The sequence below is a fragment of the Microtus oregoni genome, unplaced genomic scaffold, assembly GCF_018167655.1.
Source record: "Microtus oregoni isolate MIOR12 unplaced genomic scaffold, Mior012 000030F_ref0000283, whole genome shotgun sequence".
In the NCBI taxonomy this organism is placed as follows: Eukaryota; Metazoa; Chordata; class Mammalia; order Rodentia; family Cricetidae; genus Microtus; species Microtus oregoni.
The window spans coordinates 1,141,210-1,153,901 of record NW_024543089.1 but is presented as its reverse complement, the minus strand read 5'-3'; the positions used below and the strand labels follow the sequence as shown (position 1 = coordinate 1,153,901).

Genomic DNA, 12,692 nt, shown 5'->3' with positions numbered 1-12,692 from the left:
TGCTATACATGCATCACACTCTGTTGGTGTCTCTTTATCTCTTTAGGTGCTGCTGTATTCCTGATCCAAGGACCATTTTCAAAAGACAAAAAGAGAGTCAAAGGCAGCTGCTGGAGATCACCCCAATACTCCAGGTCCGGGAGACAAAGTACAAATTTAGAGAAAACAAGTCCCTCAAGTGAATGAAAATGCTCTAGGCACCTGATTGCAATGCTGAAGTGGAAACCTGGGCTTGGTGAAGACAAAGTTGATAAAGTGTGATTTAAAAAAAAAAGAGAGAGAGAGAGAGAGAGAAAAATCAAGTCACTTAACGTCAAGATGTCAAGTTCTATTCTGATCCAGAAAAATGTTATAATTTCAATTTTCTTTGTTGCTGAATAAAATTCAATTGCACAGAAATGCCACGACTTCCTCATTCTCTGATGGGCATCTATGCAGGATATCTATTTCTAGCTTTTGTGAAGAGCCTTAACAATGTTTAAAATTAATTTCAAATATGAAACAACACAAAAAGTAAAACAAATAAAAATAGCTTACTAGAATCTGATGATTTAATGTGAAAAGATTGACTTTTTAGTATCTCATAAAAATAAAATGTGTGTGATTAGAATATCTGTCTAGGCACTAAGTGCTCACATAAGGAGCTCATTATCTTTCCTTCTAAATACCTTAAAATTTTATCAAATAATTTTCCATAACTTATGTAGATGCAGATTCATAAATATAATGACTTACAATTCAATTCATCATGAGGCTAGTGGCTAAAAGTAAAGAAAATGTGTGCAGCCTATGAGAATTTTTTATGTAAAGAAGCATGATAATAAGGCTTTTCTTCATGTAGTAAATTATGAGTGAAGCCCTTCTGTGGTTTGTCCCACCCTCTTCTGATAGGGCATTAAAGTGCTGGAAAGGTAAGGTGTTCAGACAGAGGGCACTGTTCTCTTAAATTTTTAACAAACATTCTACTTTCAGATCATATGTTATAACTATGGTGCCATGGGCTATGGTAGACTGGGCTTTGGTTCATCTATGGATGTCTTATATTAGCATATAAAGTGAGTCTCTTTGTTAACTTTGAAAGTCTCTGGGAAGTGCCACCTGACTAACACATGTAAGTGCCACATATAAAATCTCATGTCACTTCTACTATCAAGCAGTAGCTTTGTGTTCAATGTTCAAAGCTGTTCTTTGGGAGATACAAGGAACTTATATTATTATTTTATTTTATTACTAGAAATAACTTTCTTCCAGACATAAAAAATACATTTAGTACAACTTCAACTTCAACATCAACCTGTTTAGGACTCATATTGGATTAACAAGTTCTGTTTTTTACTACCTTTATCATAAAATTATGAGATTGTCCCCAAATGATTGATACAAACATCACAACATTGAAATATATCAATATGCTGCACATTGTAAATTAATAATAAAGATAGATATGTATAGTCAGTGATAATTTCAAATTTATATTAATTTAAAAATTAAATTATGAGTCAGTAGAGTGTCGATTTTCATAAAATATTTGTTGTGCCTCATTTTCTCATCATGTGAAACATTTCTAATACTATATCCTTGTGTAATTACAAGGATCTTTCAAATATCTGTCTACAAATACCACACAGTTCATCCACCATGAGAGAGACATACAACAATTTTAAGAACACAAAATCATCATTCCTTGATTCAATCATGAATGAAGTATTCATGATTCAGCACTAAGGACAGTTCCTGCAAGCCATAAAACTTATTTTTATTTTTCATAGATGAAGCAGAGGAAAATAAACCAATTAACTAATTAGCCCAGGGCACACTTCGTGAATATTTTATGTGATTTTCATGCTTTAGAATTAGAAGCACATGAGAAGCATACCTATTAAAATGTTTATGCATTATCTCTCCCTGGGGCCCTGATGAGTTTGCCCAAATTATCTACTCAGATCAGAATTCTTGCAAAAATAGGCCTAGATAATAAAATAAATTGATTAATACTGGAACATATAGAATTTGAACCTCGCTTTTGTTCATCCTGTATTCCTAGGGCAAAGAACATATGCTAAGGATATATGACAATTGCAATAAAAGAATCATATTGTCTACTTAATTGAAAATTATTATATTGACATGACACAACTAAATTCAGAAAGACAAATACTGCAATTTTTTCTCATATGAATCCTTGGATTTATATATATATATTATATATAGTATGTATTATATATGTATATAATATATTTTATATATAGTAGTTATTATATATTATATACATATTACATTTGTGTTCAGTTATGTATAGGGTAAGGGTAATGTCAGAAAATTAGAAAAAACATAACTATAAGTAAAAAATGTTTTAATATGGGAGAAATGAAGAAAAGAAGGAAAGGCTCATACAAGGTGCACCAGAGCAGAAAGAGGACTGATGGCCTAAAAGGGAAAGGGCAGAGGCAGGAGAGTGGGGTGGGAAAGCAGAAGCATGAGAACAAACTGCATTGGGCAAATGCCACAGTTAATCTCGGTGCTCTGCTACTAAGCTCAAAACTAATAAAAATATTGGTGGTGTCTGTTAGAAATAAAATAAAATAAAATTGCTTTTTGGAGCATATTTGGAAAAAACTCATTGATTCTTTCCTATGTTGCTCTGTAATGTCTTTCTTGGAAGAATTGATTTATAGCTTCCATGAAAATGCAATTTTTAAATAAAATGAAACAGCATTTTATTTTCATCATTTCTTTGGTTGTTAGGTACAACTTTGGAATGATGAGGAAATGCTGGTATTTTCAAGAAAAATCATAACAGAAAAATATTGACATGAGAAAGGTATATAGTATTCTTGGAGTTGGGTTTCAGAACTGTAAACTTGGATTTTAGGTGACAGCTTCATTAATGAGTGATAGTCTAAGGTTTCAAACATTAAATATGCCAAACCCCATAAGATGTATAATTTCATGAGTTTTAGTAAAAGTCCAAATAATTTTTTAAATCCCTAAACACAATTATTTACATTTTTGAAAAGGGATTCACTTAACAGACCACTAAAGTGTTATAAAACATGTCAAAATGAGCCGGGCGGTGGTGGCGCAAGCCTTTAATCCCAGCACTCGGGAGGCAGAGGCAGGTGGATCTCTGTGAGTTCGAGGCCAGCCTGGTCTACAAAGGGAGTTCCAGGACAGGCTCCAAAGCTACAGAGAAACCCTGTCTCAAAAAACAAAAACAAAAACAAAACAAAAAATACATGTCAAAATGGTTATGGACAAGTCCAGGATTCTCAACCCTACACACAGAACTAAGGAATACTGAGCAAAAGAAATCACCATTTGCTGTGCTCTTCCCAGGAGCCATATCTTTTCCTGTCTCCACTTCCCTAGTGCTGGAATTAGATTCATGTGCTTCCAAAATACCGGAATTAAAGGTGTTAGCTACCAACACCTGACTCAGTTTCTCTTTCATAGTGGATAAATTTTGTATAGCTCAGTGTGGCTTTGAACTAACAGATATCCATCTGCCTCTGTCTCCCCGAATCATGGGATTTAAGTTGTGTGCCATCTCTGCCTGGTCTCTATTTGCTTAGCTCTACACTCTGATCTTCAAGCAAACTTTATTTGTTAAGTAAAATACCACTGCAGCACAGACTGGGCAGAATATATTCAGAAATACATATATGAATTATGCTTATAATAATATGTATCCAACAACAATTAATAAAAGAGAACAAAGGACCTATGTGGGAAAGTTTGGAAGGAGATTAAAAAAGAGGATATATGATATAATTATACTAATCTCCAAATTAAAAGAAGAAATGAAAAAAGGAAAACTATTATAGGATACTTTCTGTGTCACTTTATATAATAAGATTAAAATGAATACATATATTCTAGGAATAACTCTTGATATGCTGGTGATCAAAGGGATATGACAGATAAAACAGTTAGAGCTCAGAAAGCAATATGACTATATGACCTATATGACCACATATTCTTGTGGGTGTTAATTATGTTCACTGAGCCTCATACCTTTGGCCAACTGAGGGACTGTACATATAGCCTGAGACTTTAAATGGGATTACTAATAAACATGGTTGGGCGCCACCATAACTGCACTTGAAATCCCCTAAGAAAGTGAAATAGCAATTTTGTATGTCTCAGTTAGAGACACATATTTATTTGTTGAGAAATTATCAACAGTTTCACTTACTCTCAGCTCTTTAAGGCTGTGATAATGTTAGGGGACTGATAGTGCAACATGCATTAACAATATGAAAACAGTATGAAAGTCTGTGCGTGACTTTGAACTCCAATTTGGAATACACTGAAGGTAAAGTATGTGACATTAAAAAATTGCAAGAAAACTGCTGCTGAAATATGGGGTGGGAAAAGAAACCTAAAAGAGAATATAAAAGACCAAAAATAAAACAAATTAACCTACAGAAGAGAATATCACAGGACTAAACCATGTGCAATTGCACACAGGTACATCATGAGAACTGGCCAGCACTCAAGAGATTTCATTTTATTTGAAGTCTTGCAGTGTGATGAACAGCTGTTTTTTTATTACTTATTTATTCACACATTTTTCATTTAAGACGTGGCTAAGATCATAAAACATTTTCATATTCATTTTATGTGTAGCATTGCTCTTTTAGAAATTTTCCTGTGTGTTCTCTAGTCTATACCACAAAGAAGCTTCCTAAAACATTTTCCCCATTCTACCATACTTATATGTTGATTAGGTATACGGAATAGCATTTAAATACATTCATATTCATGTACAAAACTAACTGAAATAATACCAGTAATGCCCCCAATACTAATGTGAGATTCATATCCTACCATGAAATAATGCTTTGTGAATGAATGAGTACTTCTGCAGTGACTTCACAAAACCATAGCTATAATTCCTTAAAACCTCCAACAATTTCATTGACTTGAAGGAAAACTAATGCTCACAAATGGCATGTAACTAAACTCTAGTTCTTTTTTCGTCATGTAGCTACTTTCTGATCCAGCATTGGATTTTATTCACTTCTTATATTCCCTACTGGAAACCAGTGGGAATGGACATTAACATTTCAACTGGTAGGAATCCAGAATTTGTAATTTTAATTTTTCTGAATAGTATTTTTGGGGAATTTACATTTTGGGAACTTGATCTTCAGAGACAAGAGATATTATGACTGCTTTCACTGAGTGAACATGTCTAAAACCAATACAGACATAAGCAGTGGGAGAAAGTTTGTCTTCTGGTTAGGAAACTCTGAAAACCATGCTAAAAGGTGAATAAATATAAGAAATAATAAAGACCTAAGCAATTTCAATAAACAGTCTTCCAAAGGGGTGTATTTAGATCTTAAAATAATATCTGGAGGGCTGAAGAGATGGCTCAGAAGTTAAGAGCATTGCCTGCTCTTCCAAAGGACCTGAGTTCAATTTCCAGCAACCACATGGTGGCTCACAACCATCTGTAATGGGGTCTGGTGCCCTCTTCTGGCCTGCAGGCATACACACAGACAGAATATTCTATACAAAATAAATAAATAAATAAATGTTAAAAAACATAATATCTGGAGCAACTCATAAGAACTTCATAAAGATCAAGTTGATAATCAAAGTAAAATAAACCATGGATAAAAAAAAGATAATTGTATTAACCAAACTTGCCAATTATGTAACTCAACATAAAAATTAATTCATCAACTCATACATTACTTATGTGCACTCACCTTAGAAAATGGAATGTTTATCACCATATTATCCTACTGTGTTTTATCAGTAAGCTGCACCCTACAAACTGAACATTAAGATGAAACTATAGCCATTGGAAAGGCTATAGAAAAATGTTTGAAAATATCCACTCCACTTCATACTTTCACTATACTTTACAATCAAGAATTTGCAGGAATCAGGATTAATCATGATTTGCTTTTGTTGGTATTTATCTTTCCTTGGTGAGTGGTTTTAGGAAAATATCCCAAAGATGCAGTAAAACCTTACAACTTCTAAAACTCATGAATCCTCTAGACTTTTGCAGCAACTATAATATGTGTTTGGCCTCTTCTGCAGTTAAATTTTTTATGATCATCTCTCATTGGTGGAAGAGAAACACATAACCCAGAGGCAAAGATGTTCTAAGAATTCCTTCCTGGAAAATGCTTAGGAAAGGGAAGAAATAGTACTGGGTGGCCAGATACACGACCACTCAGTTTTAGTCAAATCTACAATGCATTTCACCTTCTCTACACAAATTCTGCATGTGAATGGCACCAGTAAAGAATGTCTCATATATTAAACTGATTGATCAGACATTTATTATTTATCATTCTGTCTTCTTAAGAATGCTGTACAGTTCCCATGTGTGATGAACTCTCCTTTGTCTCCATGAAATTCCTTCTGCATCTCTAGGTGACTGCCAAGTCAAACAAGCCAAACAGTGGCGTGGCACTTCATAACTGCTTTGCATTTGCATGCCTGTTTCTGACTAATTCTATCATTGCTGACTGTTTCTGATGCAAGCTGAAATAGTGGCAAGATTCTTAAAATCAGAATCCGGAGCTAATCTATAAGCTTCCCTTCTATGGACTAGGCTTCACAACACCAGAAGAGACTTTAGGTTATATGAAATGAGAAGTCGTTAAAACACTCATTTAGGTATGGCTCCTGGGAGCTAAAAAAAAAATTCTTGCCAGAGGAGATATGCCCTGTAGCACCATAGTGGTATAACTTTTATAGTGGTAACCACCCACTTTTGTATTGACTCAAGGCCCACTCTTTACCTAGTTCCATACTACCTGATGAAGTACTCAGAACTGGAAATTCAAGGCACTAAAAAACAAATCATTACTGTTTTTACAAAAAGGTCACATTGCCAAACTGCTGAATGACTTCTATGGTTACTCCTATTTAAACACATGTTAAAAAAAAAAAAAAGACCCAAAAGTTAGTGCCACGCACGTTTGCAAGCTTGGGGGTGGAGGTTGAGGAAACACACGCAGAGACAGACCAACACAGGGACCTCTAATCGCTGCTACAAAAGCCCTTCTTTAATAGCACCATAGAGGCTTAAATACCCTGCAGTCAATGGCCAACAGGTGAAAATCCCATCCTCTGATCCTCTAGGCAAGGCACAGCTTTTAGTAACTTCAATTAGAAGGCTCTAGACAGGGAAGAGCAGCTGAAGGCCAGCACTCAATGGGCCCCACCAAGTTAGAATCGACATGTGTAAAAGAGCATATTTCTTTCTGGGTCTGGGTTATCTCGCTGATAATATTAAAAAATTGTTGTGTGGAACTAAAGAGAAAGTTCTCAAAAGAAGAAATATAAATGGTCAAAAATATTTTTCAAAATGCTAAACATCTATGGCTGAGAAAGTGGCTCAGTACTTAAGAATTCTTGCAGCTCTTAGAATGGACTCAGGCTAAGGTCTGAACAATGGCATGGTGACTTACAACTGCCTAAAATCACAGTTCCAGCAGCCCTTACACCATCTTCTACCTATGACTTTTGCTGTCTTATAAGCACGTGGTCCACATACATTCATTCAGACACACACATACACACACCATGCACACGCACACATGCAAAAATACATAAAATAAATAAATGTTTTAAATGTTCAACAACCCTAGCCTTTAGAAAAATACAAATACCAATTTCAGATTACATCCTATCTCAGTAAGAATGACTAAGATTAACAGAAAGATAACAACAGGTGCTCACACAGGTGGGGAAAGAAGCACACATTCACTGTCTGTGGGTTGCAAACTGAGGCCGCCAGTATGGGAATTAGCATAGTCTAGAGGTTCCTAAAAATTTGGAAGTAGATCTACCATATGAACCAGATATACCCTAAAGATTCTATATCCAACCACAGATACACCAGCTTATCCATGCCCATTGCCAGTCTATTCACAATAGCCAGGAAATAGGGAAAGAAGTCTAGAACTCTATCTGCTGAAACATAGACAGCGAACATTTGGTGTGTTTACCCAGTAGCATATTATTCAGATGTCAAGAGAAATAAAAGTTTTCAGAGAAATGAATGGAGCTGGCAACAATTATTTTGGGTCAGGTAGTCCCTACCTTGTCTTATTTCCCTCCAACTTCTGTCACCAACCTCTCTTTCCTACAAGGCCCTTTCTTACCCCCTTCTCTCTCTCTCTCATTGTCAATTTTATTTTAATGAAGTTCATCTGTGTGACAAGGTTTTAGGAACTATCTGTCTGTCTGAACTTGGTAGACTCAGTATTAAATACAGAAAGGGAGACCATGGCCATCAATCCTCTAGGATCTATTAGTAGCCAATGGTTCATCAGGAAATAAGCATCCCATAGACTATTACAACTCTATAAAGAATATAAAGATATATCTAAATGCAATGAGTCCTATCCAATATAAAGCCCTACAAAAATATGTTTTTGAAGCATTTGAAGGAACTTGAACATGAATTAAATTGTATAGGATGCCAAGATTTGTGTGAAAATGGATTATGACTATACATATATATGAAACTTCTTCTGTAATAAAAGACTGATAAAAATCATGTCATGAAACGCATTGATTTAAAAAATTTATACAGAATATGGAAAGCATGTGGCAGAATATTGACACTTATTAAATCCTTAGGATATGTTTGTGAAGCTCCACAGTTTAATATACTGTTATGCATGCATGAAAGAGTTTTTAATAAAATAAATAACGATAAACAAAAGTCTGCAGTGTATAAGTATATGTGCATGTTTGTGCATAAACACATATATATAATTCAATGAGAAATATTAAAACTAATATATGTAGTGTTTGTTTTCTCTTTTACCTCAAGGCCTTTTAGCAGTAACTTTCTGAAAATCCTTTCTTTCAAAGATACGCAATCTAATCCTGTGATGATAGTGGGCTCACAATAAAAATATTAATAAATTCCCTAAAATCTTAATCCTTATGCTATATAATAAACAATATAATATGAATTCAATAATAAACACTTATTGAATAAATTATGGTTAATCACAATGAAAACTTTTGGGGTTCAGATGATGGGTGAATTTGATTTCATTGATGTAAGCTTCCTTTATATGCTTACAAAACCAGAACAGAATTTTACTGTAACACACAATGAAATGTATCCATTTGATGTATACATTTGCTGATATTGTGTGTCTGTTTTAATGGTTATATTTATTCATATAATTCAAGATTTTAAAAAAATACTTTGGTGTGCCCTTTTTGTTCATGGCATGCCTTGCCTTTGATGTATAGATCTAGAGAGGTTTCTGCAGAGGTTGTCTATAGTGGATTCATCTGGCACAGAATCTGGAGCATAGTTTTGTGCACAGAAGTTTCTGTTGCTCCCAGCCCCACAGCTGTTCAGTGCCGAAGATACACACAGAGGCCTACATTATAAACTGGTTGGTCTATTATTCAGGCTTTCTTAATAACTAACACTTACATCTTACATTAACCCATAATTCTTTTCTGTGGTTTGTTTGGTACCTTTTTCAGTGAGACATTCTCATCTTGCTCCTCTGTGTCTGAGTGACAACTGAAGACTGAGTCTTTCCTCTTCCCAGAATTCTCCTCTTCTGGTCACCCTGCCTATACTTCCTGCCTGACTACTGACCAATCAGCATTTATTAGACCAATACAAGTGACAAATATTTAAAACAGCACGGTTTTGTCTGAGTGAAGATTTGCCTTCACGGGGCACAGTCTTAGATAATATTGAGAAAGATCAAAAGAGGTCCACAGTCTTCCTGTTCCACCATCACACACATGAGCACACATGTGACAGTCAGAACAGCACAGCTACTGTAAAGTCAAAATAATGCCATAAAATGCAGCAGAGTATCAACATCTATAACTTCACATCAACCTCAAGTTGGCTTGTAATTTGAGTATTAGCTACAGACACAAGCACATAAAAGGAAAGGCTACATAATTTGAAGTTACTAACCTGAAGAAATTCATTTTCGTTTTATTTTATTATAGAAAAACTAGTCATATATCTCCTATTAGGTTCTTTGGGAATAGCTTAAACTTGTCCAATTTTGTGTATATTTGTGCTTTTGTTTTTCCTGTAACAACTCCTCCTTTTATACCTGCTCTAAGATTTACCATGAGAATTTGAACAGGTGTTAGTGAATTTCTCATTTGAATACTATTTATCATTTAATGTATAAACCATTATCTTAATATATACTAGGTATTTGGCATGTTTGGTTTAACTAGAAATTATCATGAAGGACAGGGATTTGGAGGTCCTAATAGACTCCAGGTCTCCTCATCTTTCTCGGCTTCCTGTCTGCAATGCGATAAACAGCCTCTGCATACTTGTGCTTCCAGAGCAATCTACTGGTGTAGGAGGTCTATGTGTCTATGTCTATGTATCTATGTGTTGCTTTCATTGGTTAAATAAAGAAACTGCCTTGGCCTTTTGATAGGGCAACACTTAGGTAGGCAGAGTAGCCAGAACTGAATGCTGGGGAGAAGAGTCAGAGAGTCAGAGAGAGCTGTCATGGAGTCGCCAGAGTCCAACATGCTAAATCATTCCCATTAAGCCAAGACCTTGTGATGACATATAGATTATTAGAAATGGGTTAAACCAAAATGTGAGCATTAGAAAATAAGAGGCTAGAACTAATGGGCCAGGTAGAATTTAAATTAATACAATTTCTCTGTGATTATTTCGATTATTTAGGGTGTAAGCTAGTGGAATGGCTGGGATGAAAAGCAGCCCACTCGTTCATGTTACATTCTACAGCCATGTGCTGGAACATCTAAAAAATGTGATATACAATAAAAAATTCTTGAGGTAGAGAAAGCTCTGCAATTAAGAGAAGTTAATAGTTAGTTCCCACCACCCACATTGGACAGCTCTCAACTACCTGTACCTCCAGTTCCGTGGGGTCCTATGTTCCCTTCCAAACCCTGCAGGCAAATACGCATAGTGAGACATTCACAAAACCCACACGATTGTACACAGAATAAAAATTAGGAAAAAACACATCCTTAACACAATGAGTTCCCTTCATTAAGTTGTTCTGTTAGGTATTTGGTCAAAAAAAAAAAAGAGAAATTTAGCAATTAATAGTTTCTACTTCAAATATCTCATGAAGAATACAAGCTCTTTATTGTTGGTTTCTAACCCCTTTGTGCATTTCAGGTTCTAGAAGAAATAAGATTCTGTTTTCCTAATGCAGATATATTGGTGGCATCCATTCTTTTCCTTAACTTTGCATATTTTAATTAAATCATTTTAATACATAAATACATAGCTTGATATTTCAAATGGCTTTGTGAATATATATATATATATATATATATATATATATATAAAGTTAGAGTTAGAGACAGTGCTCAGTGGCTAAGAGTTATGGATGCTCTTACTGGAGGACGCAGGTACAATTCCTAGCACACATACAACAGTTCACAACCATCTGTAACTCCAGTTTTAAGAGATCCACAACTCACATCTGACATTGGCAGGCACTAATCCTCATGACACACAGGCATATATGCAACAAAAACCTGTATACATAAAAATAATAAAATAATTTTTAAAATTAAGGTTTATTGAAGTAGATGTTGGATGACTGACTCAACAAGAATGAGTTTCACAGTTACACCTAAAATACCTTTACATAGGCTCACAAAGAAAAACTTGGATCTTGTACAATTTTTTTTTTGGATTTGCACAAATAAAATGGTGTTTTATGTTCCAATGGTTTTAAAACAACATTCAGGACAACAATGTACTTAGTAATAGATCTAGATAAATTAATATAAGATGACAACTTGCCACCATTATTGATGCTGTAAGCAATAAACAACATCTTCTTCATGAACAAGAATTCAGAAACGTTCTCCTACAAATAAGCTCATGAAAAGTAACAACAACAATAACAAAAACATGAAAGCAAGCATGAAGACCTTTCTGTGGAGTAGTTGATACTAATAAACAACTGTAAAATGGAGAAAACTATTTAATGACATATCATCTGACAAAATCATGTGATACATTCTCTGCTCTAAATAAAGAACAATCTAGAGTCTTGAAAAATGAAAGGATTCCACATTTTAACCGTTGGATACTAATGGATCCACATTCATCTCAGGTATGAAGCCTTGAGTATCCAATAAATCATGGAACTCGTGATGCCTCTGAAGCACAGTGGAGAGGTGTGTAACAGTGGAGAGGTGCCTGTGGTTTCCCCAACAACAACTCAGGTGTATAAAAGGCTCTGGGCAGATGGTGACACCAAGACTCAACCTACCTGAACTGAACGATCCACTCTAACAACATGTATTACTGTGGTGGATACTATGGAGGCCTGGGTTATGGCTATGGTGGCCTAGGCTATGGCTATGGTGGTTATGGTGGCTATGGTGGCTATGGTTATGGCTGCTGTCGCCCACTGTGCTACAGAAGGTACTGGTCCTATGGTTTCTACTGAGAAGATTCTATAGCTGCTCAGCCTATGAATTATAACCAGCTCTCTAATTTGAAATATCTCCAAGTCTTAAAACCAGAAAGATTTTAATGGGTTCAAAAGGATTATTATATTTTCAATTATCTGTGGAAAATAAATGAAATTGAATTTGTATTGTTTCATCTTTATCAATAAGATAGTAGGACGGTCTGCAAAAACTTTCTTCTGAAAATGTATTTAATCATATGTAAACTACATCAAACTTGATTCCCA

General features: G+C 35.0%; 1 protein-coding gene across 1 annotated transcript; it reads left to right on the top strand.

Annotated features, from left to right (window-relative positions):
* The first annotated feature begins 12,290 nt into the window (after window positions 1–12,290).
* Window positions 12,291–12,443, top strand: LOC121465254 (keratin-associated protein 20-2-like). Its single transcript, XM_041678441.1, has one exon. It carries the CDS (start codon window positions 12,291–12,293, stop codon window positions 12,441–12,443), a length of 153 nt encoding a protein of 50 aa, XP_041534375.1.
* Window positions 12,444–12,692: the final 249 nt, after the last annotated feature.